The 27,692-nt window shown below is 35.8% G+C and overlaps 11 protein-coding genes and 18 long non-coding RNA genes across 29 annotated transcripts, besides 2 other annotated features; 14 read left to right on the forward strand and 15 right to left on the reverse strand.

Moving 5' to 3' along the window:
* Window positions 1-149: part of an LONG TERMINAL REPEAT that runs on past the window's edge.
* A 418-nt stretch (window positions 150-567) lies between these two features.
* mpe1 (RBBP6 family ubiquitin-protein ligase E3) lies at window positions 568-3,212 on the reverse strand. The gene is made up of 2 exons (NM_001355822.2): window positions 2,625-3,212; window positions 568-2,550 (listed from the first exon to the last, which is right to left on the reverse strand). The coding sequence occupies exon 2, from the start codon at window positions 2,378-2,380 to the stop codon at window positions 932-934; it is 1,449 nt and encodes a 482-aa protein (NP_001342771.1). The 5' UTR covers window positions 2,381-2,550; window positions 2,625-3,212; the 3' UTR covers window positions 568-931.
* Window positions 1,686-2,216, forward strand: SPOM_SPNCRNA.6220. Its single transcript, NR_195570.1, has one exon. It is a non-coding gene; the product is annotated as a non-coding RNA (long non-coding RNA).
* Window positions 2,634-2,902, forward strand: SPOM_SPNCRNA.6221. Its single transcript, NR_195571.1, has one exon. It is a non-coding gene; the product is annotated as a non-coding RNA (long non-coding RNA).
* A 126-nt stretch (window positions 3,213-3,338) lies between the features above and the next one.
* On the forward strand, window positions 3,339-4,869 carry SPOM_SPNCRNA.6222. Its single transcript, NR_195572.1, has one exon. It is a non-coding gene; the product is annotated as a non-coding RNA (long non-coding RNA).
* On the reverse strand, window positions 3,494-6,117 carry dbp2 (ATP-dependent RNA helicase Dbp2). The gene is made up of 3 exons (NM_001022444.3): window positions 5,993-6,117; window positions 4,665-5,896; window positions 3,494-3,965 (listed from the first exon to the last, which is right to left on the reverse strand). The coding sequence occupies exons 1-3, from the start codon at window positions 6,058-6,060 to the stop codon at window positions 3,613-3,615; spliced, it is 1,653 nt and encodes a 550-aa protein (NP_596523.1). The 5' UTR covers window positions 6,061-6,117; the 3' UTR covers window positions 3,494-3,612.
* On the forward strand, window positions 5,259-6,067 carry SPOM_SPNCRNA.6223. The gene has a single exon (NR_195573.1). It is a non-coding gene; the product is annotated as a non-coding RNA (long non-coding RNA).
* A 311-nt stretch (window positions 6,118-6,428) lies between the features above and the next one.
* On the reverse strand, window positions 6,429-8,498 carry thi20 (phosphomethylpyrimidine kinase Thi20). Its single transcript, NM_001022445.3, has one exon. The coding sequence runs from the start codon at window positions 8,145-8,147 to the stop codon at window positions 6,627-6,629; it is 1,521 nt and encodes a 506-aa protein (NP_596524.1). The 5' UTR covers window positions 8,148-8,498; the 3' UTR covers window positions 6,429-6,626.
* On the forward strand, window positions 6,571-8,240 carry SPOM_SPNCRNA.6224. The gene has a single exon (NR_195574.1). It is a non-coding gene; the product is annotated as a non-coding RNA (long non-coding RNA).
* Window positions 8,499-8,561: 63 nt separating the features above from the next.
* SPOM_SPNCRNA.1629 lies at window positions 8,562-10,933 on the forward strand. Its single transcript, NR_150523.1, has one exon. It is a non-coding gene; the product is annotated as a non-coding RNA (long non-coding RNA).
* Window positions 8,709-10,683, reverse strand: thi201 (phosphomethylpyrimidine kinase Thi201). Its single transcript, NM_001022446.3, has one exon. The coding sequence runs from the start codon at window positions 10,475-10,477 to the stop codon at window positions 8,822-8,824; it is 1,656 nt and encodes a 551-aa protein (NP_596525.1). The 5' UTR covers window positions 10,478-10,683; the 3' UTR covers window positions 8,709-8,821.
* Window positions 10,934-11,048: 115 nt separating the features above from the next.
* On the forward strand, window positions 11,049-11,584 carry SPOM_SPNCRNA.427. The gene has a single exon (NR_150818.1). It is a non-coding gene; the product is annotated as a non-coding RNA (long non-coding RNA).
* On the reverse strand, window positions 11,465-11,870 carry SPOM_SPNCRNA.6225. The gene has a single exon (NR_195575.1). It is a non-coding gene; the product is annotated as a non-coding RNA (long non-coding RNA).
* Window positions 11,871-11,918: 48 nt separating this feature from the next.
* nop2 (RNA methyltransferase Nop2) lies at window positions 11,919-17,383 on the reverse strand. The gene has a single exon (NM_001022448.3). It carries the CDS (start codon window positions 17,334-17,336, stop codon window positions 15,510-15,512), a length of 1,827 nt encoding a protein of 608 aa, NP_596527.1. The 5' UTR covers window positions 17,337-17,383; the 3' UTR covers window positions 11,919-15,509.
* On the forward strand, window positions 12,039-15,381 carry spt16 (histone H2A-H2B chaperone, FACT complex subunit Spt16). Its single transcript, NM_001022447.3, has one exon. It carries the CDS (start codon window positions 12,218-12,220, stop codon window positions 15,275-15,277), a length of 3,060 nt encoding a protein of 1,019 aa, NP_596526.1. The 5' UTR covers window positions 12,039-12,217; the 3' UTR covers window positions 15,278-15,381.
* Window positions 16,042-17,221, forward strand: SPOM_SPNCRNA.6226. Its single transcript, NR_195576.1, has one exon. It is a non-coding gene; the product is annotated as a non-coding RNA (long non-coding RNA).
* A 102-nt stretch (window positions 17,384-17,485) lies between the features above and the next one.
* Window positions 17,486-17,828: an LONG TERMINAL REPEAT.
* A 579-nt stretch (window positions 17,829-18,407) lies between these two features.
* Window positions 18,408-20,420, forward strand: ubp3 (ubiquitin hydrolase Ubp3). Its single transcript, NM_001022449.3, has 2 exons — window positions 18,408-18,552; window positions 18,591-20,420. The coding sequence occupies exons 1-2, from the start codon at window positions 18,472-18,474 to the stop codon at window positions 20,046-20,048; spliced, it is 1,539 nt and encodes a 512-aa protein (NP_596528.1). The 5' UTR covers window positions 18,408-18,471; the 3' UTR covers window positions 20,049-20,420.
* On the reverse strand, window positions 19,119-19,538 carry SPOM_SPNCRNA.6227. The gene has a single exon (NR_195577.1). It is a non-coding gene; the product is annotated as a non-coding RNA (long non-coding RNA).
* On the reverse strand, window positions 19,653-19,869 carry SPOM_SPNCRNA.6228. Its single transcript, NR_195578.1, has one exon. It is a non-coding gene; the product is annotated as a non-coding RNA (long non-coding RNA).
* Window positions 20,275-20,616, reverse strand: SPOM_SPNCRNA.6229. The gene has a single exon (NR_195579.1). It is a non-coding gene; the product is annotated as a non-coding RNA (long non-coding RNA).
* Window positions 20,617-20,736: 120 nt separating this feature from the next.
* Window positions 20,737-21,892, forward strand: erd2 (HDEL receptor). The gene is made up of 3 exons (NM_001022450.3): window positions 20,737-20,806; window positions 20,844-20,969; window positions 21,025-21,892. Exons 1-3 carry the CDS (start codon window positions 20,785-20,787, stop codon window positions 21,513-21,515), a joined length of 639 nt encoding a protein of 212 aa, NP_596529.1. The 5' UTR covers window positions 20,737-20,784; the 3' UTR covers window positions 21,516-21,892.
* SPOM_SPNCRNA.6230 lies at window positions 21,157-21,650 on the reverse strand. Its single transcript, NR_195580.1, has one exon. It is a non-coding gene; the product is annotated as a non-coding RNA (long non-coding RNA).
* Window positions 21,893-22,650: 758 nt separating the features above from the next.
* On the forward strand, window positions 22,651-25,171 carry rnf10 (ubiquitin-protein ligase E3). The gene has a single exon (NM_001022451.3). The coding sequence runs from the start codon at window positions 22,820-22,822 to the stop codon at window positions 24,839-24,841; it is 2,022 nt and encodes a 673-aa protein (NP_596530.1). The 5' UTR covers window positions 22,651-22,819; the 3' UTR covers window positions 24,842-25,171.
* Window positions 22,796-23,733, reverse strand: SPOM_SPNCRNA.6231. The gene has a single exon (NR_195581.1). It is a non-coding gene; the product is annotated as a non-coding RNA (long non-coding RNA).
* On the reverse strand, window positions 24,074-24,318 carry SPOM_SPNCRNA.6232. The gene has a single exon (NR_195582.1). It is a non-coding gene; the product is annotated as a non-coding RNA (long non-coding RNA).
* On the reverse strand, window positions 24,441-24,768 carry SPOM_SPNCRNA.6233. Its single transcript, NR_195583.1, has one exon. It is a non-coding gene; the product is annotated as a non-coding RNA (long non-coding RNA).
* atg8 (autophagy-associated protein Atg8) lies at window positions 25,040-26,129 on the reverse strand. The gene is made up of 3 exons (NM_001022452.3): window positions 25,991-26,129; window positions 25,854-25,909; window positions 25,040-25,687 (listed from the first exon to the last, which is right to left on the reverse strand). Exons 1-3 carry the CDS (start codon window positions 26,022-26,024, stop codon window positions 25,412-25,414), a joined length of 366 nt encoding a protein of 121 aa, NP_596531.1. The 5' UTR covers window positions 26,025-26,129; the 3' UTR covers window positions 25,040-25,411.
* On the forward strand, window positions 25,302-26,419 carry SPOM_SPNCRNA.6234. The gene has a single exon (NR_195584.1). It is a non-coding gene; the product is annotated as a non-coding RNA (long non-coding RNA).
* A 204-nt stretch (window positions 26,420-26,623) lies between these two features.
* On the forward strand, window positions 26,624-27,550 carry cyp4 (cyclophilin family peptidyl-prolyl cis-trans isomerase Cyp4). The gene is made up of 2 exons (NM_001022453.3): window positions 26,624-27,122; window positions 27,216-27,550. Exons 1-2 carry the CDS (start codon window positions 26,660-26,662, stop codon window positions 27,356-27,358), a joined length of 606 nt encoding a protein of 201 aa, NP_596532.1. The 5' UTR covers window positions 26,624-26,659; the 3' UTR covers window positions 27,359-27,550.
* SPOM_SPNCRNA.6235 lies at window positions 26,713-27,321 on the reverse strand. Its single transcript, NR_195585.1, has one exon. It is a non-coding gene; the product is annotated as a non-coding RNA (long non-coding RNA).
* Window positions 27,551-27,692: the final 142 nt, after the last annotated feature.

Consider the following 27,692-nt stretch of genomic DNA (forward strand, 5'->3'; position numbering starts at 1 on the left):
AATAGTATTTAAATGATATAGGTCTTAATAGACTATCATTAAAATCAATTTCAATATCGTATCATACGTGGTACGATGAATAATTAGGACACATGATATATAGTGATTCTCTACGTACTGTATCATAGCGTACTATAGTATGTCTAACAAAATGTTGAGTATAATTAATTCCTTTACGAAAGCTGAAATTATGTGTTAATAAATAAAGTAAAACTTAGGTAAACTAAGCTGTTTTATATAATAGGAACATTTCGAGAAGCCTATAAATAGATTATCTGAATACGTGTTGTTAGCATTGAAAATACATTTAAATTTCGCTTAGCTAAATATTTTGATTTTATAATATTCTCTGATAAAACATTTGATCGGCGAATTGTAATGTCAATTGATTTAGAAAATTAGCTTATTTTTATAAATATTCTTTTGTAAAATTAAGGAGTACTGAATCCTTGATCCTTCTACTCGGAAACTTTAGTCTAAGAATTGTTTGTTCTCTATTATTATTACTACAAGCTTTTTGAAAAATTTATTGCAATATTGCAAATAAATAAAAAAAAATACATTACTACTGATTTATATAATATGACTTTCTGAGTATTTTTAATTTCTTAGATTACAATTTTTGTTAAGGCACCTGATCAGCGTCAGCAGTAATTTGCTGAGCATCAAATCCGTTAGCAATCCATTTTTTGATGTAAATATGATACTAAATACTTTTAAATCCACTTCGAAGTAATTCAAAAGTCAATAGATATGAATTTACTCTCATATTAAAAAAACGCTCCATAAATTAGATTGTATTAATTGAATGTATTAGTATAAAAATTTTTGAATGAATATGTGTAACTGTCCCTATTATAGCTGAAAAAAGGACTTTCAACAACGTAAACAGTAAACGCAAGTTTACAAGAAAATCAGAAATAAGTAATAACTAATTTGTTTTAGTAGGGGGATTCTTATGTAGCGAGGATGGTGGGGGAACAGACGCATTTGAAGGACGAGAGTTTGTACGAGGTGGATTTCGATTATTATGATATACTTGGCCAGCAATTGCATTCATCATCATAGGCGGCATTTGAGGTAAGCCTGGCATCATAAAAGGGGGAAAAGGAGCCGGAAACCCTTGGACATGAGGCATTGATGGCATATCTGGGATGGCCATAGCTGACTTAAAAGCTGGTTCAGCGGTGGCTTTGGAAAACACAGCAGAAGATCTTGCCGCAAATTTGTTAGGTCCATTTGCATCGTCATCTTCACGCTTGCGCTTTTCAGACATTGGTGTATTGTTATCGTCAGAAGTACCAACCTTATCACTGTTTTTGCTATTAGAACCGAGTACAGATTTGACGACTGCCTCAATTTCCCTCTGTTTTTGGTAATCGGGGTTTAAAGTATCCAACAAAACATCTTTTCGATGGCAATTTGGACATTCAAAATCCGAATCTAAAAGAGCCGTTTGAATACACTCTTCACAAAAAAGTTTATCACAACAAGGTGTTCTGCAAGCATTTCTTGCTAATTTCTTACATAATGTACATGCCAAAGAAATGTTCGGAGGCTGCATTTTATACACGTCATTCGCAGTTAAAGCTGCTTTACGAGATTGATATGTTTCCCAAGACGCTACGTCTGGTTGTACTACAACATAATCTCCTTCAGCATTTATCATAATATTAGCAGCGTCGCCTTCAGCAGGCCTTTCAACGTTTTTCAAAAAAGATCGAGGTATTCCGGTAGTTCGTTTTACCCTTGGTTTTCCATCGTAATTAGGATCAGCGTTGGTAGGGCATGCTTGAATCCAGTGTCCTTTCTGACCGCATCTATAACAAATATATCCAGGGGGAGGTGGTTTGTCCGGAACAGAAGCAGCAATACGGCGTTGATTGGGTTTATAAATAGGGGTAGCAGAAGCCATTTTATCCTGAGTTTCACGCCATTGATCGCTTGACACTTGAAACATTTGCTGAATTGCTGCGTCTTCGGAGGATGAAGGACTTTTATTAATATTTGATTCACCGGATGTAATGGGTGCCTTTTTCTGAAGCATTGGGACAGGTCGTTTGACAGAATCAGATCGAGCACCGGTTGTCTTAGGAGCGCCACTGACATAGCGAGCAGCAGTTCCTTTTCCGGATTTTTGTGCAGGTACTCGACGGACAATGACAGAAGTAGAACGAGGAATTATAAAAGTGTCATCATCATACTCTTCATTAGAATTAGCATTATAAAGCAACAAATCAAAATCTAATCCATTTCCTAGCTTTTTCTGCATAATGATTTCTCTTTTAACGTCAAAAACAGACATTCCAATGGTTCCATCGAAAGTAATCCTTGACGGATCCTTTTGAGACTTGAACTTGTAATAAATTACACCAGACATCGAAAAAATAGTAATTGACTATCAGAAATGACTTAATTTCACTTTTTAAGAAACACGAACAGGTTTTTTGAATAGAACGAACGTCTAAAGAGTCCAACAAAAAAAAAGAAATAAAAGAGTCGTTAGTTGTAAAACTATGAGATAAATGTTTTAAAAAAAAAAAAAAAAAACTAAAATTATTTGGTTAACAGAGGTTTCAAAAATTCAAAGGAAGCTATTCTTGCTTACTCGTCCAGATACTTACTTCAACGGAACGGCAAATAGGTAATTTTGAATGGATATTTATAATTAGAGGAGTGCTTTGTCGTCAACGTACTCAAAGAGAGGAATCGAAATCACCAAGGTGTTCTACTCGGGAACAAACTACAAAAGCCAACCACCTCTGCAAAGCTCGCGGATCTTTCGGTAATAAGGGAAAGACAGGGAATGCAATTAGCACTTGCAAATATAGAAAGGTTCCTACCCTGAAGTACGAACGTTGGCTGCTAAACTTTTTATTATAAAAATTGCTTATTAATTAGAACGAGAATATTCAACAAAAACCTTTCTAATCAAAAGCTGTTATTTAGTAGGGCTATTTTTTTCAGCTTATTCTTTTATTAGAGTTTTGAATTTAAACAACTCAATGTACAGGACTTTCAAGCCTCTTCGCTCTTAATTCTTATGATAATGAAAAAAAAAACTTTTTTATTTCTTTTAAGTCACCCAATATAAATAAATCTTGTATTAAAACTTAGTCGGAAAGACTGAATACTCAAATGCTTTAGCTATTTATGTCTTTGGTCAAACAAATCGATCAGTCGTTAGATCAAATTCCGATTAGATGGTTGGTAGAAGAAGAGAATTTGCTCACACATCAAACATATATGTCATGCTAATGCACTTCAACATAATGCAATATGCTTCTTTAAAATGCGTTATCCAAAGTTGTCAAGCGCCACACAATTAATAAAGCCATCGTAAATGTCAGCTTAGCCAATATACACACTCAAAACACCTGTTTAATTTTCAGTACTTTTTTAATATAATTGATTGCTACCGTTATAACTACGTTAGATTTCACAAATCTACGAAAGCGGTTACTGAACAGAAAAAACTACTTCAAAATTTAACTAAGCCGGTAAATTAAATAAAATCATATTTTTATTAACCCTTGTAAACCTCAAAATTACCTTATATATCCAACCGATTAATCTAATTTTACTTATATTTCAAAATACGCGGATTGTTGATCACCAACGTGAACGCGCAAGGGGGGCAGAATTACTTCCGGTAAAACCCCTATTACGGTTTCCATAACCTCCTCCACGACGGAAACCACCACGACCATAGCCGCCACGGCGGTAGTTACCACCACGACCACCGCTTGAATAGCGGGCCATTTCCTCAAGCTTAGGATCAATGTCCTGCTTGGCTTCAGAGAGAATGGAAACAAGTTCACGAGCTTGCTTAGCATTATCCGAAGTGAAATAGGTATATGCGGTACCTTTAGCTCCAGCACGACCAGTACGTCCAATTCTATGAACGTAGTCTTCCGTATTTCCAGGGAAATCATAGTTAAAGACATGTGTAATACCCTTAACATCTATAAAAAGTTAGTAATGCCCAAGAGGGTTTTGACTTTAAGCTTCGAGATATATGTTTCATGGATTTATCCAATATATCAACAACTTTAAGCTTCTTTAAATTTGACAAGTTAGGTCAACAACACTGCATAAACATTTTAGCAATGGTACCGAACAGCAATAAGTTCACAATGAAAGAAAGACAAAAGACAAAAGAAAGTAAAGAAAAGGAGGAAACAGTACAGAAAAACTATGTTTTAAATCATTTAATGTGGTCTAAAAGTAAACAATGAGTCAAGTTGGTTTGAAGGCTGAATAGAATAAGCGTTTAAAAACCTTTTAAATTGACCGCAAATCAAATGGTTACATAGATCGCGGAAACGTTGACAACAAATTTAACAGGTAGCAGACCACACGTATCTCGACTACTATTGAAAAGGCCAAGATCATGAAATAGAAATCATCAGTTTCTCTTTGTAACACCATTCGTGCCTGTAAGAAACAGGCTAAACAATCATCCGAATTTTCTACTTTCCTTAAGACTGGGCGTAAACAAAAATATTCATCAAAGCAACACAAACTTGCAAAATTCAAGCTAAAATGGTGTTGATCGCCAGTCCATCTTTTATTATCAAAAGAGACATTGAGAACGCCGGTGAAAGTATAACGTCAAATAAAAAAGCCTGCGAAAAGGAAAAAACTGTTAAATAAAAACTTACCTATTCCTCTAGAAGCAACATCAGTAGCAACCATAATCGGAGACTTGCCAGTACGGAACTCATTGAGTACCCAGTCACGCTCGTCTTGAGCTTTATCACCATGAATGGCAAGGGCAGGCCAACCATCTTGCCTAAGGAAGCGAGTAATGTCATCAGCAACACGTTTTGTGCCTGTAAAAATAAGAACTTTGTTATCCCTATCCTTCAAAACCTCTTCGATATCCTTTCCAAGACGAGCTCTTTTATCAGCATTGTCAACAACTTCTACGATTTGCTTAATGTTATGAGAAGCTGCCAAATCCAAAGAGCCGACAGTTACTTGAATGTAGTCATTCAAATAGTCACGAGCAAGACGTTGAACTTCTTTTGGCCATGTTGCAGAAAACATGACAGTTTGACGGTCTGGTCGAATTTGATCAACAATCTTTCTAATTTGAGGTTCAAAACCCATATCAAGCATTCGGTCGGCTTCATCCAGCACTAAATAGGTCACACGACGTAAGTTGGTTTTGTTAGAGTCTAACATATCCAATAAACGACCAGGTGTTGCAATGCAAATTTCGACACCGCGAATTAGGTCACGAATTTGTGGACCACGAGGGACACCACCATACACACATGTGTTGCGAATTCGGGATGATTTGCCAAATTTAGTACATTCTTGCTGAATTTGGACAGCTAATTCACGCGTTGGAGCAAGAACGAGTACAATTGGACCATCGCCTGGAGAAAGTAGTGGTTGGGCATTAATATGTACGATAGCAGGAAGACAATAAGAAAGTGTCTTACCAGAACCCGTAGCTGAAATGCCTACCATATCTCTACCAGACATAGCCATCGGCCATGCTTGTTGTTGGATAGGAGTAGGAGCTTCGAACCCCAATTGTTTGACTTCCTTTAGTACATAGTTAGGAAAACCAGCCTCTTCAAATGTCGTAACAGGTTTAGGAACATTTAATCCATGCACGACAATTTCTTTTTCTTTACGGTATTCGGTGACTTCAGCGTCTGAACGATTGCGAACATTTTCATGTTCTTTATAAAAATCTTTTTGAAACGGAATCAAAGTTTCATTTTTCCAATCCTTCTTTACCAAATTAGCACCGGGACCATCTGACTCGTAAAAATTTCTTCCTTGTCCTCGTTGATCGTAGCCATAAGAAGCGCCATCATTGAAACCTCCACGACCGCCGCCACGACTATAGTTATTGCGGTATCCGCCACCATAACGACTGTAAAATGTTAATATTAATTATTTTAAAAAAAAAGGTAAATCAGTATCAATAATTTTGTACTGAACAGGGGCACGCCCAATTGTGAATTCTTACCCTCTGCTGTTATAGCCATCCTCTTTTCCATTGTAATTTCCACTATATTCGTTATCTCTGTAAGACATTATGATTTCTTTTTACTATAAAACTGAAGAGATGTGGTGGTTTATGGTAAACGGTTTGCTTAATTAACAGGCGGTAAGGCGCCTTATATAGTAGATTGCAAAATAAAAATTTTCAGTCAGATAATAGTAGCAATTAACTTCAAGAAAATATACTCCGAATAATTTAAAAAAATGTAAAATATTATTTTATGTTTTTGAAATGAGATTTTTGGATATTTTATAATATTACTATCTCAAGAGTAAGAAGTGCTGCCCGGCTAACTGTTAAGGTAATCCAACACTATTTTCATAAGCTTCAATAACAATCGTTGTTTGATAGTTGATACTGTCGCATTAAATAAAACAAATTTAAAAAAAAAAAAGGAAATAAATAAATGAAAATTAACACGAAGTTATTTATTTACTTATATAATCTATATACAAACATATATTACAAAGGCTAATAAAAATGTTCAAACTTTATTCTAAAGAGCTAAAAACAATCAATTCTATGGATAGAAAAAAAACCAAAAGTCCTAAATATTGATTTTCAATTATTTTTTTTTTGCAAGGTAGAACGGCGTCAATTAAAACACAGATGATTCGTTACTCGAAGATGTGTCCAAGACTAGCCGCTCAAAATCCAAACTTTTTTCCAAAATGCCAAGTAAATGCTGTACTTTGGAAAGAGATATAATTTGAGAATTAGTCTCTAAACTTTCCAAAAGAGTCTCAATATGAGAAGTAGCTGATTTGTCTTTGCAGTGTTCAACCCAAGCAACATAAGGATAACCATCTGAAGCGGAGATTTGAGAAACAACTTCTTGAATCATAAATACAAAAGGAAGCATAGCAATTTGGATTCCTCGCAGCCCATCCTGTTGAGCAGTATCGTGTATGAACAAAGAATGAGACTTAACAATTTCTGGTTTGCTCTTTGTTATTTGACTTGCAGATAAACCGTATTGCTCGCAAATTCTAAGATGAGTCACATTTTCTTCCTTAATAGCCTGAATAATTTTAGCACTGTGTTCGATAGCAGAAATACTAGATGACGAAAAAGCCATCATTCCTGCTGCTTGAGCATTATTAATTAACATATGATATTTTAGAACCAAATACTTTTGGAAAGGCAAACGAGAAAGTGTACCAGCTTTTAACTGCTCAACGAATGGATGGTTAACAATGCTTAGCCATTTAGGGGTTATAGAAGGATGATAGCGAACAAAGTTGATGAATTCTCCCTTTTCATAAGGAAGTCGCGTCAAGGCAGAAGCATAATCCAAGGAATTGGCACCACGACCCAGATGAAAGCTCATTTCTAATGCTCGCTGAGTGTAGGATACTGCGTTCTGTGTTGCAGTTACAAGGTCTAACCCAATTGCAAGATTGGAAGCTACTGCTGAAGATAATGCACAGCTGGTGCCACGAGCCGTTTTGGAGGCAAGCCATTTTTGAGGAAGCAACACTTCACCCTCACTAGTACAAAGGACATATAAATACCAAGTAGGAGGCATATTTGTTTCGCGTGAGCAAAAAAAATCAGATGCGAACGGTATATCGTCGCAACGTATAACCACATTTTTACAACCTGCCTTTATTAACTTTTTACCCACGGCTTTAACGTCCTCTAAATGATGAATTTCAACGAATTCGTTAGTCATATGCTTCAGTATTATTAAGGCTTCTGCTATGTTTGGAATAAGCACTTCTGCTCGCGGAATAAGCTCTTTAACAAATAGTTCTAAGTAGTCGGGCATGACTAGTAAAGCACCCTTCCGGGTCGCAATAAGGGGATCAACAACGACTTTTTTGATTTTAAACCTATCTATTGATTCAACAATAACTTTTAAAATTTGCTGATTGAACAGCATTCCAGTCTTCATGACTTCACAGTGAACATCTAACAGGCAAGCACTTATCTGTTGTTCAACATACGAGGCAGGAATAAGGTGAACTCCATTAACACCAATCGTATTTTGGGAAGTAATAGCAGTAACCGCACTCATTCCATAAACGGAGTGTGCTGTAAATACTTTCAAATCGGCTTGTACGCCAGCACCACCGCTGCAATCGGAGCCGGCGACAGTGATACAAGTCGAAATCATGGTCAATGTAATACTTAATCTCCAAAAAATTACAGCACTACTTTCGATAGGGTCTCAAACAGTTAAGCTACGAAATTCGTAACTGTGGTAGATATTTCTCAAAATAAAAGAAAATTCGAAAATTAATTGCACGAATAAATGAGAGTGATTTTTTAAATTATAGAGCAACTTTTCTCAAGTTGTGAGGCATTCAAAACGAATTGCGGAAGCTTTGAAAAATCGAAGACACGTTACGTAAAAAACATTCGAAAATATTTGCAAAGTGGGACTAGTAATCAATTGTGTAAAGTTTTTTAAGCGCCAATATGTAGAAACTCAAATTATTATTCCAGTCGCCTCTGTGTTGAAGGTGAAGACGTAAGCCGTAAGTGCCTAGATATAACGCATATATCCGAGAACTCCAAATACTATGCTAGTGACTTCAGGTTATTTCGAGAGTAGTTTCTAGCTACAGTGAGGTCTGCTTTGTACCTTTGAAAAAAACAAACTATATAAAATCAAAGTTTACGTTTATGGCATGAAGTAAAATACGACCCGGTATACACGGTTAAATACAAAATACCACTCAATATTACCAAAATATTAATTTCACTATCTACTTGTATTTGTAGACAAAAACGTAAATACATAAAAATAAACAGAACTAATGAAGATTTATAAAGCCAAATAAATGTTCATGAAAATTCCTTGTCCTCTAAATTTTGCTTGGTTACATATTCGTAGTATGGGGTCTCCCAGAAGAGAGTCTCGAATTTTGTAGCCCGAATAAAGATTTCGATTAATTCTTGAATGCGTTCCGGTGATAATTTCAAAACAATCTCCTCTATTTGTCGACAGCCTCTTCGAACGGCGCTCAAGTAATCCTCACAAAAATAGTTGTCAACCCATTTTTGATAGGGGCCCTGGGGATTGCGAAATGGTTCTTTCATGAGTCGAGCTGCGATTACATAGTAGCCTATTAAACAAGGTGCTTGAACAAAATCTAAAGCTGCAACATCCTGAGCGGCACCGGTGTCTAAAATATATCGAGAGTATGCAGTGCAAGCTGGACTTTCTTCACAACTCTTCAAATCCTGTAAGCTAACTCCGTATGATGAGCACATAGAGACATGCAGCTCTTTTTCTTCAATTACATGAATTACACTTTGCGCTGCTTCGAGAATGTTAGGAAAGGTGTTTTCTTTGTAGCCTTTCAAAGAATAAGCACGAGCAAAGTTAACAAGGTAAAGATAATCTTGTTTAAGATAATCTTGAAATGCAGGTAAAGGAAGTGTGCCTTTAGCAAGCATGTTGGTGAATTTATGATTGATATACTCTTTCCAAGCAGGGACGACTTGCGGATGGCTCAGTATGTATTCAATAAAATGCCCTGGTGCAAAAGGTACTATACGAAGTCTAGTCATGTGATTTAAAATATTTGTGCTACAATTGTTAATAGGAGGACTGTGGGTTATAGCACCATGGACATAATCAATTCCAAATTGAACAGCCTCAGTAAGACTATGTTCCCATGCTAGGAAAGAAGCAATTGCAGAACTTAATGTGCATCCCGTTCCATGCACTTCACCTTTCTTTAGATACGAAGAAGAAAAATGATAAAATCTATTTCCATCGTATAGTATATCGACTACTCGCAAATCTTCGTCATCCGATGATTTAAGGCCTAAATTATTAACTGGCATATGACCACCTTTTAGTAAAACATGTTTTGGGCCCAACTTATGTATTACGGCGGCACACCTTTCCATGTCAGAAACAGAGTTTATGTTGGATATATCTAATCCCTGATTTTTTGCCAATACTATAGCTTCAGGAATATTTGGCGTGACTAAGTAAGTCAAAGGAAGAAGCTCTTCATTAAGAACTGAAACAATGTCTTTCGTAACGAGAGAATCCCCAGAAGTGGCCACCATCACGGGGTCTACCACCAGCTTCGAAAAGTTGAATTTCTTGGCAGAACGTGCAACTGCCTTAACGATTTCAGGGCTGCCAAGCATACCTGTTTTCACGACATGACAAGGTATGTCTCGAATGCAACAATCGATTTGAGATTCTACGAAGGCAGGAGACATTTCCTCAACAGAGTCTACTCCACCAGCGTTCTCAGCAACTAAACAAGTAATAGCACTCATACCATATACACCTAAACTGGTCATGGTCTTCAAATCAGCTTGAATTCCGGCACCACCACTGCAATCAGAACCGGCAATGGTTAGACTAACTGGAAGAGCCCGACGCTTGATGGTATAGCCCATTGGATCCAATACTGTTTCTATCCGCGAAGGATCAAACTGATTGGAAAGCGATTCATAAAGAGGGTTATACGGCATGATAGATATTGACTGGAAATTTTGTAAAATAAATGGTCCTAAATATAGTTATAAAGCAGAATTTATGTGTTAAATTTTCCTCAGCAAATAGCGAATTTGGTATGCAAAGGATTCTCAGAAAGAAAAGGGATTGAGAACAAATATACCGCAAAAAAGACGATATTAACTCAAGTAGACCCAATTTGAGGTTTTGTGATACAAAAAACGTTTTATTTGTTTTGTAAACATACTCTTTATATATGCATGAGTGTTCGTGTGTATGTAAGCGCCGTTTTTTCACGGACTCATATAACCGAACCCCATTTTTCGTAGTAGTAGTTCGTTTTTCTGCCTACATAAAATGGATGAGATCCATGATATAAGGATCTGGATATTCGTTTTTTTGTTTTCTTCATGAAATGTGGCATTACCTGGATCAGCACTAGAAATTGATTTTAATAGCAGCGCATATTTTGCATTTACTATATATTATTACTATATCCAGTATTTCGTGGTAAGTTTCATAAAAAATATTGAACAAATTCTAATAAATTGTAAATTCGTTTTTTGAATTTTAAGCCATACCCTATATCACCAATAAGGCTTACAACAAAGTTATATTTAAGATATTTGTATATTTTGTTACTCCGTGTTGACCCAAGAACTTATATTTTTATTGACTTCACTGGTTGGAAAGACAAAAATATCATGATAACCAGATATGAAACGTATTTCTTGCTATTATTTGTTCCGAAGCTTAAGATATCGCTCCTTATGGATTATTTAAATTAACAATAAAGTTGCTGATCCATTTAGCCATGTATAATTAAAACTACCACCAGTAACGGTTGAAGATTTAGTAAACTAAATTTTGTCTTTAAGCCAAAAACACTTCAATACGATGTTCGTCAGCTATACAAAACATTTTAAAAATTTCATGGGGATAATACCGTATATACTTTTAAGATAAAATTGGTATTTAACTGGTTAGTCGCGTAAAAGGGTTACAAACCACTTAATATACCTTATTTTTAATGGTGCATTTCAAAATTAGTTTCATCTAAAGCAAAGGTATACCGGGTAAAAATGATCTTTATAAATGGCTTACTAGTTTTGCGTTGTAGTTTTATAATTTGTTCTACTCAGTTCATTTTACCAAGCAAATCAATTTAATCCGTTTAAAGCTGAGTGCTCCAGAATTTGTGCCACTTTTCAATAACTAAAGCATTAAGTAATATCTATTGTCTTTGGATTGCTTGACGTAGGTAAATGATTTTTTAAATTACTACAGCTCATATATGTACGTAGACGTATTCAGACATGTATGTATAGTATTCGTGCTCCAAAAATTATAAAGCTTGTCCAACCGTTTACGATTATATACAGCAAAGCGTGATATTCATCCTGCTCTTGAAGAACCAAAAAATAAATAAATAAATTTTATTTTTTTATGATGCTTGTGGTCTATTATAAACATTAACAAGCTCAAATAATCAAGCTAGAACACATGCAGCGTAAGTCGAGTCGCGTCGCAGAAATCCCAGCCCTATATATCTACATTCAAAAGTACTACCACTTACCCACCTCCATCCACAAGATATCAAAAAAAGCTATCAATCAATAAAAAAAAAATAAAACAATTCCTGTTTCTTTTTTACAAAATTTTAAGAAATTTTGTAAGAAAAAGCCTTTTTGCCCTTTCAGATAAAATAACTATTCGCTAAAGAGTGAATATATCTTAAATCGTTAATTAAAGGTAAAATGGCTGAATATGAAATAGACGAAATTACATTTCATAAACGCTTGGGCATACTTCTTACCTCCTGGAAGAATGAGGAAGACGGAAAGACGCTGTTTCAAGACTGCGACAGTATTTTAGTAACAGTAGGGGCTCATGATGATACGAATCCATATCAAAAGTCCACTGCACTACATACATGGCTCTTGGGTTATGAATTTCCATCGACTTTAATACTTCTTGAAAAGCATCGAATCACAATCCTTACATCAGTTAACAAGGCCAATATGTTAACGAAATTGGCTGAAACCAAGGGGGCTGCAGCTGACGTTAACATCTTGAAGAGAACGAAAGATGCTGAGGAAAATAAAAAGCTTTTTGAAAAAATAATAGAGTATATTAGAGCCACCAATAAAAAGGTCGGAGTATTTCCTAAGGATAAAACACAAGGAAAATTCATTAATGAATGGGACTCAATTTTTGAACCAGTGAAATCAGAATTTAATCTTGTGGATGCATCGCTTGGCTTAGCAAAGTGTCTTGCTATAAAGGACGAACAAGAACTTGCTAATATAAAAGGAGCATCGCGGGTTAGTGTTGCGGTTATGAGTAAATATTTTGTTGATGAACTTTCGACTTATATTGACCAAGGAAAAAAAATAACTCACTCTAAGTTTTCGGATCAGATGGAAAGCCTTATTGATAACGAGGCTTTTTTTCAAACAAAATCTTTGAAACTAGGAGACATAGACTTGGATCAACTAGAGTGGTGTTATACTCCCATTATTCAATCGGGGGGTAGTTATGATTTGAAGCCTTCTGCTATAACAGATGATAGAAATCTTCATGGGGACGTCGTCCTATGCTCTTTAGGGTTTCGCTACAAATCGTATTGTTCTAATGTTGGTCGCACTTATTTATTTGATCCTGATTCCGAACAACAGAAAAATTACTCTTTTTTAGTAGCGCTTCAGAAAAAGTTGTTCGAATACTGCAGAGATGGCGCTGTTATTGGGGACATATATACGAAAATTTTGGGTCTTATACGTGCTAAACGTCCTGATCTCGAACCTAATTTTGTAAGAAATCTAGGTGCCGGCATTGGCATTGAATTTCGCGAATCTTCACTTTTAGTAAATGCCAAAAACCCACGCGTTCTTCAAGCCGGGATGACTCTAAATCTTAGCATTGGATTTGGGAATTTGATTAATCCTCATCCTAAAAATTCTCAGTCTAAAGAGTATGCTCTTTTATTGATTGACACAATTCAAATAACAAGAAGTGATCCAATCGTATTTACTGATTCTCCAAAAGCTCAAGGTGATATATCCTACTTCTTTGGTGAAGATGATTCTTCTCTTGAAGACGGCGTAAAGCCACGCAAACCACCTACTCGGGGAACGGCAACTATATCAAGTCATAAAGGAAAGACTCGAAGTGAAACCAGAGACTTGGATGATTCTGCTGAAAAGAGGCGTGTTGAGCATCAAAAGCAACTAGCATCGCGAAAACAGGCTGAGGGATTGCAACGATTTGCTCAAGGTTCTGTTCCGTCTAGCGGCATCGAAAAACCCACTGTCAAACGATTTGAGTCGTACAAGCGTGACTCGCAACTTCCACAAGCAATTGGTGAGTTACGTATTCTAGTAGATTATCGAGCTCAAAGTATTATTTTACCCATTTTCGGTCGGCCTGTCCCGTTCCATATATCTACTTTAAAAAATGCTAGTAAAAACGATGAGGGAAATTTTGTGTATTTACGACTAAATTTCGTAAGTCCTGGCCAGATTGGCGGTAAAAAGGATGAGTTACCGTTTGAGGACCCTAATGCCCAATTCATACGAAGCTTTACTTTCAGAAGTTCAAATAATTCTAGAATGTCGCAAGTATTCAAGGACATCCAAGATATGAAGAAAGCAGCTACCAAGCGTGAAACTGAACGTAAGGAGTTTGCTGATGTTATTGAGCAAGATAAATTAATTGAAATAAAGAACAAGAGACCTGCTCATATAAATGATGTTTACGTTCGCCCTGCTATTGACGGGAAACGGTTGCCTGGATTCATTGAGATACACCAAAATGGTATTCGGTATCAATCGCCATTACGTTCAGATAGCCACATTGATCTTTTGTTTTCTAATATGAAGCATCTCTTTTTCCAGCCATGTGAAGGCGAGCTTATCGTTCTTATTCATGTTCATCTGAAAGCTCCGATCATGGTGGGAAAAAGGAAGACCCAGGACGTGCAATTTTATCGCGAAGTTTCTGATATTCAGTTTGACGAAACTGGAAACAAGAAGCGGAAATACATGTATGGTGATGAAGATGAATTGGAGCAAGAACAAGAAGAAAGACGGCGTCGTGCTCAATTAGATCGCGAATTTAAATCATTTGCTGAAAAAATCGCTGAAGCAAGTGAGGGACGAATTGAATTAGACATTCCATTTCGCGAACTTGCATTCAATGGTGTTCCCTTCCGTTCCAATGTTTTATTGCAGCCGACTACTGATTGCCTAGTTCAATTGACAGACACACCATTTACTGTAATTACACTAAACGAAATTGAAATTGCACACTTGGAGCGTGTACAATTTGGTTTAAAAAATTTTGATTTGGTTTTCATCTTTCAAGACTTCCGCCGCCCTCCGATTCATATCAATACAATTCCAATGGAGCAATTAGATAATGTAAAGGAATGGCTCGATTCATGCGATATATGCTTCTATGAAGGTCCTCTTAATTTGAACTGGACCACGATTATGAAAACTGTCAACGAGGACCCCATTGCATTCTTTGAAGAAGGAGGATGGGGATTTTTGGGAGCTCCGAGTGATGATGAAGGAGATGATAGTGTCGAAGAGGTTTCTGAGTATGAAGCTTCTGATGCCGACCCTTCTGATGAAGAGGAAGAAGAATCTGAGGAGTACAGCGAAGATGCTAGTGAAGAGGATGGTTACAGTGAAAGCGAAGTGGAGGATGAAGAAAGTGGTGAAGATTGGGATGAATTGGAGCGTAAAGCACGTCAAGAAGATGCTAAGCACGATGCTTTTGAAGAAAGACCATCTAAAAAGAGACACCGGTAAACTCACAAATTTACTTCACTTTCTTATTATTTATATGTAGTTTATTCTAAAAATTCCAGAATACTTTATAATAAAATATTCCACTGAATTGAGATTTGACAACCAGATGGATTGATACAAAAATATAAAGACCGGCTCTTTACGACAACCTATTAATATAATTGTTGTAGTAACACGCGAATCAATGTTCAGTTACCTTTTATTGTGTAATCCCAACCTAACCAAAATTATTCTAATCCTTTTTTTTTGCAACCTTATAACCTTTAGACTTCAACCATTTGCGACGATTCTGCTCGATAATCTCCTTATCGGCTTCATCATTGAAAGTAATATTATCAATTTCAGTAGAATTCTTTTCAATTTCAACATCATTATTTGTTCCATCCTTCATATCATCAGCCACATTTACAGTAGGGATTTTATCAGAAATCTTTTTCAGTTTGGCAACGAAAAAACCGTCTATATTGTGAACATGAGGATAATAACGTCTAGTTAACTTTAGACTTGGATGAAATCTTTTTTCACGAAAACGGGTAAACCCTTCACGTCCAAATTCAAGTCCAGTGGACACTAGCTTAACATTAGGGCGCTTCTTTAAAGCATATTGAATAACTGCTTCATCTTCGTCAACAGTAATACTGCAAGTAGAATACACGATAAAACCACCGGTTTTGCTGTCAGCATTGACAGAATCAATAGCGCTTAGAAGCAATTGCCTTTGTAAATGGCTAAGAGTATCAAAATCCCTTTCAGATTTGTTAGTTTTAACAGACTGATCTTTATATATAACACCAGTACCCGAACATGGGGCGTCAAGGAGAACACGGTCAAAACCGCCAATTACTTCGTTGGGAAACTTGCGGCCATCGTAATTACATACAATAGCATTACGTACACCTAAACGATGAATGTTAGCGGAAAGAGCCTTTGTTCGAGCTTTGTTAGAATCATTTGCAAAGATAATTCCAGTATTCTTTTGTAATGCAGCAACATAAGTGACTTTACCACCAGGTGCTGAGGACATGTCAAGGATACGTTCATTTGGTTGAGGCGCAAGGGCCATTACAGGCAAGAAGGAAGATGCAGCTTGCAGGATGTAATGACCAGCTAAATATTCGGGTGTCGCACCGATTGGAACCTGGGATTCGAATACTTGGAGACCTACTTTGGACCATTTACCAATTGGTTCCAAATTGACACCACGATTAATTAATGCTTGGGCTAATTCTCGTCGCTGGGTTTTTAAAGTATTGGTACGAATTGTGACAGGACGAGGCATTTCATTTGCCTCAAAAAACTCAACAGCCTCAGAAACTGAAAATAATTCAAATAACTTCTCAGCAAGAAAGCGAGAATAACCGTAATACGCACATATATCATTTAAGAGTTGATCAACATATTCAGAACGATTGCGTCCAGGTTCACACAAATTTTTAAAATCATTCAAAACACGGACTATTTCCTGTATCCGCAATTGAATTTGGCTCAAATCCTGTGGAAGAGTAGATATTGGTTGGCTATCGGTAAAACCATCAATAGGTGGAAGAACAGTAGGAGCCTCAGGATGTATGTTGGTATGCAATTCTTCCTCGGCTTCTTTTTCCTCTAATTCCGCTTCCTCATCAAGTTTGCGAGACATGGCTTCCATATTCGCAAGTTCCAAATCCTCTTCATCTCCAGAATCATCGCTAAACATAGGCTTAACCTCATGCTCTTCATCCGAATCAAAAACAGAATCTTCTTCCTCCCCTTCACATTCTTTAGCCTCATCATCGATAAACTCGTCAGCAAATGTTTGGGGTTCCTCGTCATGTTCCAAGTCTGATAAAGTTTCAGCCTCTTCAAATTCGTCTGCATCAATAAGATCTTTTTCATTCTCAGAATCCGAATTTTCAAACAAAGATTTCTTTTCTTCTGCTAATTGGCGTTTCCGAGAATTTTGTGGTTTTTCTTTTGAATGCTTTCTCTTTTTTGCATTTTCTGTCACTTTATGAGAAGAATTATGATTTTCCTCTAAAGTTGGGGGAATTCCTTGCTTAGACTTCTGTTTTCTTCCCATCTTTTATGGAAAATATGTGATGAAGTCCAAAAACGTTTATTTGGGCTGAGGAAAAATTTTGGCACTGGCATTCTTTCAGTCCAACCTCCACTATTCACATCGCTGAGTTTTGTTAAAAACTTTTACGAAAGATAAAGAACATTAAATTTTTTCAAGCAATACTACACTACGCTATGACATACTATGTTGCGTATCACTATATGCCATATGTTTAAATACTTAAGATCCGTTTATTGATACACGAGGATAAACTATCCGTCTATCTACATAGATGCAACGTTGATAGCAACTTATAGAAATATTATTAATAGAGCTACAGTTGAACTGAGGAACGAGGTACAGTTCCTAGCTGTATCGATGATCGATACTAATAGCTTCCTATAAACATTGTCAGTTAAAAATATACTGCATCCCGCTATATTGTAGATCGCAAGAGAAAATTGCCGCAGTTCTATGTATCGTTAAACAGATATTCAAACTGCATTGCTGAAACACAAAAAGATATACCGCATAGCAACAGCATAGTTAACATTATTAAAAATTCACGACTATTGTTATATTTATCTTTTTTAAAATTTGCTACGTACTTTACTGCTCAGCTTACTTAAAAAAGTCACTTAATTTACTCGTTCATCTTACTTCACCTCCTTGACAATTAATCATTTCAATTATGATCACATTAAGACTTGGTTAACGATTGAATTTGCTGCGGCGTAAAATGAGTGACAATATATATTCAAGACCTATATATAGTTCACACAACAGCAGAATATCGAATTTTAAAATTTACTATTTACTTTTCTCTTTTCGTATCACTTTTGTGGTTTAAGATACATATAGTGGTACTTAGATATGTAAATATACCGTATTCTCTAAAAATAACTAAAGATGGGCATGGACATTCAATAATTAATAATAAAAAAGAACAACTAAAAATAATTAGGAATTTGAGTTAGGCGGTCAAGTGTTTACAGTGGAATATCACCATAATACACTTGGTGGAATACGAAGAATTAACGAGGTATAGTGTATATTAAAAAAAGTTTTGGACAGTCTTTTGAAGAGCAAAGCGAACGACAGCCAACCATCAAATTAGTAAACAAGAGTTCAATCTTGCTAGAGTGTGCGTATTTCCATGCGAGATTTGACCTCTGCAACGGACAGCGCGTCTTTGGAAAGTGATTCGTCACGAAATCAATTTATTATCAATTCACTGGTATGTTTTATTAAAATTGTGATTATACTAACGTTTAGCTACCATGGTACTCATGCTCTGAACATGAATTTCCTCATCGAAAGGCTAGAAAAAGGCGTTCGCCTAAGAATTTAGATTGGTCGGTTTCGGTGCAAATGCCTCTGGTCACATCAAAGACGAAAGAGTCTGAAAAATCGCCTAAATCGTGGTCTGCAATTGCGAAAAAGCATGTTCAAGGAGACTCTCCTGTTAAAAAATCACATTCTGTTCCGGTACCGTCTGACAGGTCTGAGAAAAAAAGTTTCAATTCATCCCTTGGTGAATTGATCGAAACATATTCTCCATCCCTCGATGCACCCCGTCCTATACAGCCTCGGGGTTTTATAAATACCGGAAATATATGTTTTATGAACTCTATTTTACAGGCACTAATGTATTGTGTTCCATTTTATAATTTACTTAAGCAAATTAACCGGATGGTTCCGTATAATTTTGAACGTACAACACCTCTTATTGAATCGTTGACAATGCTTTCTAGGGATTTTAGAGAATATTCTGAGAAATTTGATTTACAAGGAGATTCTATTTTGCCAGAAGTGGTATATTCAGCTACTAAGGGGAATCCTCGATTTGAAATGTTGCAGACCGGCGAACAGGAGGATGCTGAGGAGTTTTTGAATTTGTTTCTTGACGAATTACATGAAGAATTCGTGCGTGAACGTAGACATTATTTATTAAAAAATGACGAAAGAAATCCAAAATCTGATATCAAAATTTCAAATGGTATCAAGTCTGGTTTAGATAGTTTTGATGATCAATCTTCTGTAGAAGCTAGTGGCTGGACCGAAGTTGGTAAAAATAAAAAGCCAGTAATTGCTAGATCTGCTACTGTTGAAAGGTCTCCTATAAGCCAAATTTTTGGTGGTCAGCTGCGCTCTACCTTAAGGGTTCCGAGTGCAAGAGATTCTGTTTTGTTAGAACCGTTTCAACCTCTGCAACTCGACATTCAAGCAGAAGATATACATTCAGTTATCGATGCGTTGGAGCATATGACCGCCCCTGAAATTTTACCGGAATGGCATTCGTCGAAAGGAAATGTTACTGCTACCAAGCAAATGTATATAGAGTCACTTCCTCCTGTCTTGATTCTTCACCTTAAACGATTCTTTTACGAAGCATCTGGCGGTACACAGAAAAATTATAAGCCTATTGCTTATCCTGCTCGCTTGAGTATTCCACAAAACGTTTTCAGCCCTTCTGTTCGTGGTTCCATACATCCGGAATATGATTTGAATGCAGTGGTTTATCATCACGGTACTTCTGCGTCTGGTGGTCATTATACTGTCGATGTTCAGCAACTTGATAAAAGCGGCTGGTTTCGGATTGATGATACACACATTCACCGCGTACCTATTCATGATGTTGAAAACTCCGAACTTTCCGCTGATCCGAGTCTTAGTAAACTTGGTCACGGCGATCGTGTGGCATACTTACTGTTTTACACACGACGCTCCTAGGTCATCTGGATTCCTTCCTCCCAAAAAAAATTAACCAATAAAAACCTTAATTGTTTTGTGTATTCTTCAATAAACAACTCAAGGATTTGAGCTAAAACTGGGGACTACACTTTTTTATAATTCTTTTTGTTTAAAACGTCGGTTAGAAAATTTTATCATATCTTTTTTACATAATTTTCTCAAAAAGGTTCAGCAATTTTTTATTATTTTTTATTTTATGAACTTTAGCTATTTAAGATTACGTTCCCTCTCAATCCCTTTAAACTAATCGGCTTTATAATACAACCTTTCTAGGAACTTACTCCGAATATACAAGTGAATTTTCATTGCAGCTTTAATGCAGTATATATTTTAAAACAGTACCAAAAGTAGGGTCAAGTGGTTTTTATTTTGCTGTCCTATTAGTAGTAGGTCAAGTCCAGCTTCATAATGTAATATTTGAAGTACTATGGCATCAAGTTTGTCACTTTAAAGCCCATTTCTATAATTTTCATGCAAGCTAAACTCCTTGTTTTAAATAAAAAGATTTGATCGTTTGAGAATCTTGATTCAGCGCATTCTAAAGTACGAATATAAATTACAGTTTTTTTGTTGCATTTATTAAACATTTGGCCCCCACTTGCATACCCCAATTATATCTCTGCGCAGTTAAGCCTATTGTCAACACCACTACCAAATTCTTTTTCCTAATACCTGGCGCGTTGAAATAGGCACTCCTTACTTTTATTAATTAATCATGACATTTTTCAGTGCACTGGGTATGATGAATTTCGTCAAAGTAAAGCTAATCATTAGGTGATATGGCCCATTTGGCTGCTATTTTCTTGCTTTTGCACCGAATGAAAAAATCGAAAACCTGTTCAGGACTATCTCTCAAATCCCATCTTTTGTTTCTGCTTGTTTATGTTACACGTTATTTGAGTATGTGCTGAACTTTTCGAAAAATACTTTCTTTGCTAACTCTTTTTTTTAACAGATCTCTTTTGGAGATACAAAAGCTTGTATTATTTCTTGATGAGGATAGTTTTTATAGCTTCCGAATCCTATATATGCTACTTGATGTTAATGACTTTGCGACCTACATATGACAAACGTCTTGATACTTTTCGAACTGAATATATCTTAGGTGGTTGTGCAGTTCTGGCTCTCATTTATCCAACCAGTTATACCATTAGTAACATCCTATGGACTTTTAGTATTTGGTTAGAAAGTGTTGCAATTCTCCCTCAATTGTTTATGTTACAACGATCTGGTGAAACAGAGAGCCTGACTGCCCATTACTTATTTGCAATGTGCTTATATAGAGGACTATATATTCCTCATTGGATTTATCGTATTGCAGTTCACAAGAAAGTCATCGGTGTTGCAATTCTTGCGGGCATTATCCAAACCGTTTTGTATGGTGATTTTGCAGTCGTATATCGCCGAACAGTTCTACAGGGAAAAAAGTTCCGATTACCTGCTTAGTTATGATTTTTATTGATGAAAAAAGAAGGAATCTTTATTGTTTTTTTTCTATTTGCATTACCTTTTTCTCGATGCAATAAGTTTCTGATTGCATTTTTAGCAACGCCGTCAAAGGACTATGTTCATGAATGAATTAATGAACTAAATGGGCTTTTTTGTATTTGTATGCAAAAAAATTATAACTTAACTTATCCGTAATACATATGCTCGATGGATGACACGATCTGTTCTTTCTTTCATTAAAATTAAGACTTTAGTACATTATTAGAAAATTAATTTAGGATTTACTGATGATCAGAAACCAAAAAAAAGAATTTTCAATTCATATACGATACAGAAACATTAAGCAATATTTAAACAAAATTAACTGTTTGGGTATTTAAAATGGTAATTGAATGTAATATATGGAAAAGGAAAATATGAGCAGCCTCATTCCAAGCTAAATTGTTGAATTACTGTACATCATTAAAAAAAAAATAGAATAAATTTGTAGATTATCATAACCGCCAATTCACGGAAATTTATATTAATAATCGGTGCTATAATTTTATAATAATTGAGGACTCCTCTATTATTTGCGTATTGCGAATGTTCGGAAGTGTTTGATAGACTACAGGTAAAATAGTATATACTTGAAATCTATCAAGTTCTGACATGATATCTCCTTAAGTTTAAAGAGAATCTAGTAAATGCGTAAATTAAAACACTTGAAGTAAATTAGTCAAGCAAAAAATTGAATTTTAAATAAATTCATTGTTCCTGAAATCAAAATAAGGATTTAAAAACAATATTAAATGTTTGTAAAAATATAGTATAGAAATTGGTATATATAGATTTTCCAAACTGCTATTTGCAAAATGTTTTTGTTTACAGATATTAAGTTTATAATTTCTAAACATATAGCCATTACAAATTGATTACATGCTTATTTAATAACAAAGATCGAAATTTGTTTAAAAACTGAATGAAAACAGTAAAATGTAACGTTGCGTACCGATGATTATAGCGTACTCAATATTTTTAAAAGCGATTATGAGGTGCGAAGTAACTTCTTAAAATTCAGTATTTACAATACTGTACTAACGTGTTTTATACAATTTATTTCGCCGTCGATATGCGTTGTCTTACTTTCTCTACCTTAGCAGTTTTGGTAGACGATTTGGAGGCCACAAAGACGTTTGTCTAATAGTTATTGATTATTCAAACGAATTTAAGCTCCTTAGCCGTCTGCTGTTTAAAAATCTGTCAAAGGCTTAAATGCTTTGATTGATTTTACTGGTATTAAAGATTCATAACTAGTTTTAATGCTTAACGGAGAAAAATCTGCATTGGGAGAGATGCCGTCGAACAGTAATTCTTCGAGCAAGTTAAATGCAAAATCTCCCAACTTCATTCCTTCTTCTTCCAATATTCCCCGATCATCTGCCAAAACTAAAGAACATAGCGCCGATAGAAAGCCTCATCGAAATTCCGAGAAGAAGACTCAAGGCATGCCCAGGAAGAATCAGCAATTAGCTTCTAGCGAAAGAAAAACTAAGAATAAAAAGCGTCTTGAAAAGCAATCAAGTGCAATTGCTGATTCTATTGGCGAATCACTTGATGATCCGCAAACTGTCTATGATGAACATCTTTTTGATATTTTATCTGCGAGAACTAATAAGCGTGGTCAGATTAATCTAAATCATCTACTTAATTTTCAGTTTACACCTAGGACTAATTCGAACGCCTTTTCTGCTCCTCCGCGTAGGTCCCGTGGATATAATACTTATGGTCAAGGATCTGGTCATCATCCCATGGATAAATCAAGATATGTTAATGCAAACTATAGGTTTGTTGTCTCTCCTATTGGTGATTATCAATCACAGAAACTAGATCCAGATTCTCCGGTAAAGTGGGAGGATGTTTGGCAAGTACTTTGCTCTTCCGATTTTCAACTAGCAGCTTGCCCGTTTTGCCTTGAAGAAAAGCCTGTCGCTGCAAGGATGTCCAGATGTGGGCATGTTTATTGCTTTTCTTGTTTGCTTCGATTCGTCGAGACCCCTACGGCGGCGGAGGTTAAAGCCGCTGAAACTTCTGGCACCAAGATAGTAAAATGTGGTCATCGTAGCTGTCCTATTTGTTGGGATAGCATACGTTTACGAGATGTTCATCCTATCCGCTGGGTGGAAGACAAGGAATTTCAGAAACTTGAGGAAGGAAAGTCCGTCTGCCTTCGTTTATACCAGAGGAATAATGGATCTATACTTGCGTTTCCTAGATCTTGTAGATCTTTTGCTTTAGATGGATCATTTCATTCAGATGAAATTCCTAATTTTACTATGAGCGGGGCTGCGTACGCTCGTATAATTATTGGATCTCACGATTATATGGTTCAACAACATTTATTAGAAATTGAGCAGCTTCAGCAAATAGCTGCTGAAGATATTTCATTATATGGGTCTGCAGATACATACTATGAACGAATCACACAAATTTTGTTAGATCGAATCTCATCTTTATCTGAATCTGTTAATGAACAGAACATCAAATCTTTGCAAACCGACATTGATAATCTTTGCCTTCAAAGTAATAGCCTCAAACAGCTTTCCGAAGTTGACGATTTGAATGATGTTAGCGGATCTGAAATCGCAGATGCCTATCTATTCTATCAACCTTTCGCTCACTCCCACATCTATCTCTCTCCTTTAGATATTCGTATTTTAAAATCTGCTTTCGGATCGTACGAAAATTTTCCTGATGAGCTTGTTCCTAGGGTAGAAAGAATATCATCCGGTCACTTAGTGAATTCTGAGCTTCGTCAGCGGTTCAAATATATGGCTCATTTACCTGAAGGCTGTGAAGTTGCCTTTATTGAGTGTGATTGGTCTAAGATTATTCCCAAAGAAGTCTTGTTAACCTTCAAATCAGAAATCAGTAAACGACGCAAGCAACGTAAAGCTCAAGAAATGAGAGAAGAAAGGTATCGACAACGGGCTGAACGTGATACAGAGGAACAGATATACTCCGAGTTAAATATGCAGAGACCTGTGCCAAAAACCGTAGTGCATGAGGACCCTGCTGAAGCATTCCCCACATTGGGAAGTCATCATCAATTTGAATCTACCGATGAGGTTAATACAGATGAGTCTACCTTATCTACTGCAAAGACTGTTTGGGGAACAAGAGCTCTTGCCAATATTCAAAATGACACCGATGATCAAGACGATCTTGATGGTTGGAAAGTTGACTGGGACAAAGTTGCTCAATTATCTGCACCTTCCAAAAACTCAAAAAACAAAAAAAAGAAGAAATTAGTTTTATTATCAACAGGTGCCGCCCATCGATAAAGATGGAGCATTCTCAGTGATGAAATGCTACTGAAATTTTTGAAATGCAGGAGTGGGCTTTATTTTGAAATATAGTTATAACACTTGTTGCTTGAATTATGAAAGTTTACGATTGACCAATTTTTTGGGGCATGTGAATAGTATTCGCTATTATGACAACCAGTTAATGTAAAAAAGGATAGAATCAGCTGATGATATATATCTACTTATTATTTATCAACATTTTAATATTATTAGAAAATCAAAATCAATTTTTTTAATTGATGGTTTTTATTAATTAACAAGGTAAAATAACTTTGTTGTCAAAGCAAACTAGTCATAAGCGTTCATCACATCTATTGTAAGACAAATCTGAAACATCCTTAAAATCGTGGTGGCTAACCTGAGAATGATATGTATAAGACGCGCGTAAAATAATCATAATGCAAAAGCAAAGAAACTTGAAAGCTAAAAAGCTAGAAATGCAGAGTAAAAAAAACATAAAGAATCATTCAACCATTGTCCACAAACAATTTTGCTGATCACAATTAAAAGAAGGCGGGGCCATCTTAAAACAGGCAAATTGTTGATCTAAAAAGGAAACACTGTTCCAAATGTATTTTCTCCTGAATACGTGATATACAAAAAGCCGTCCTCACTTTTATGCTCTTCGTATATCGTTGACATCAAGGCCGCTGTCGGGGGCAAGATTTCATCAATGAAAATAAAGATGGCCTTCTCAGGAGAAAGTTTTATCCGTTTGCGAATAACATATACAAATTGACCAACTGTAAGGTCAGATGGAACGAGATATTTCTTTTTATCTATTGCAGCAATATCAGATTTATCAACTTTCTCGCAAATAACCTGTTAAGTTAGCAGTTAAGTTTAAAACGTAATTTGTATTTTTGAAAGAAAAAGGTCAGACTTGTAACAATGGATTCACTTTTGATGACAAAAACAATGGGTGTTGTTCAATTCACCACTATTTTGCTCTGAAACCTGTTCTCTTTGACCACCAGACTCTACTTACAGGTATTCGATCGGGATATTTTTCCCGGATTCTTTGAGACTCTGTTTTTCGTTTCTCTGATTATTAATTAGCCTACTAGTTCCAGGTATTCTACAATGCTGTCCAAAAAACAACTTCTATAAGTTTTTGACACATACCAAAAGAAAAGTCGTCCTTGAATTGAGAACGCATGAGAACTCTCAAACTTCTTGCTTGAAGTAGTAACTCCTCTCTTCAATTGCTTCAAAATTCGGTGTTCTTTGTAAACGGTGCGTGAGTTATGTGGTATACGGTCTTGGATAAATAAGCGTACCCTTGGGTAACGTATACAGAGATATGAAGCAATCTTATGATACTATGATAAGTTACCTTATTTCGTAATAAATAAATACTTTACGAATCTTAAGCAGTACACAATCAAAAGGAATTTTTACTACTTCTTTATAGTATGATAGCCATAATTGGTATATACTCAATCCTTGGTACAACAAAAGTCACAACTCTTTTAGGAAGAAAAGCAAGAATGGAAATAAAGACGTTGTGTAAATAAATAATAGCACGCTTAACACGTAAATACCTTCCAAAAAAGGTTAGGAAATAGAATTTTGCAAATAATTACTATTTCTATCTTTCATTAAATAATCAAACCATTAGAAAAATAGTAGTGTTTGATGTAAACAAATAAGCGCTTCTTGAATTATTTGCTTAACATTGTGCTAAAAGTTGCTACAGCAACCAAAATCTAGCGAGTCTTGCTATTAAACCCCACCATAACTATTTATTTATCCTTTACCACACAACGAAGCTTTTAGTTTGTGAAAACAAAAATGAAGTTGTTCTATTTCTCTTTACTTTTTACTCTTTTCTTTGGGCTTATCTCTGCCAACCGTGGCCCCAAAGTTACAGACACAGTGTATTTCGACTTGCAACAAGGTGATGAGTTCCTTGGAAGAGTTACCATTGGATTGTTTGGTAAAACTGTTCCCAAAACAGCCGAAAATTTCCGCGCATTAGCCACCGGAGAAAAGGGATTTGGATATGAAGGATCTATTTTCCATCGCGTTATTCCCAATTTCATGATTCAAGGTGGTGATATTACGAAGGGTGATGGTACTGGTGGAAAATCAATTTATGGCAGCCGTTTTCCTGATGAAAACTTTAAGCTTTCTCACCAACGTCCCGGTTTGCTTAGCATGGCTAACGCTGGACCCGATTCCAATGGATCTCAGTTTTTCATTACTACAGTTAAAACACCTTGGTTAGATGGACACCATGTTGTTTTTGGTGAAGGTAAGAATTCATATTGTAGTTGTATATGTTTTATAAAAGTGACTATTTGTTTTCTTTTTCCTTTTTTTTGTTTGCTAATACTAATTTTATCAGTCCTTTCTGGTTACGATATTGTCAAGAAAATTTCCAAAGCTGAGACTGACAACCGTGATAAGCCTCTTGAAGATGTAAAAATTATCAAATCTGGGCAGTTGTCTCAAGAAAATGTTGAAGATGACGGAACAGATGAATTGTAATCCCTACTTTCTATTTATGAAAGTCATCAACATCTAGTGTTTATAAGATTTACTTGAAAAGCAATGATTTTACATTCTGTTAACATAAACGTTTATCATTGGAAGGATCACTTCTTGTGGTAGTTTGTTTGCATTTTCTGACAGCCATAGTTGTATAACTAATATACGCATAAAGAATGCGATTTTAACAAGTTTTCAATTGAATGAATATAGAACTCTACGTATATTATCCAATTTAGCAAGCGTAATAGCAATGCTGCAATTCTGATAGTAAGTATTGACAACAAACGCGAAGCTTATTAGCTGCTTACTATTTTGTTATGTTTTATCAAAA

This window comes from Schizosaccharomyces pombe (genome assembly GCF_000002945.2).
Source record: "Schizosaccharomyces pombe strain 972h- genome assembly, chromosome: II".
Lineage (NCBI taxonomy): Eukaryota > Fungi > Ascomycota > Schizosaccharomycetes > Schizosaccharomycetales > Schizosaccharomycetaceae > Schizosaccharomyces > Schizosaccharomyces pombe.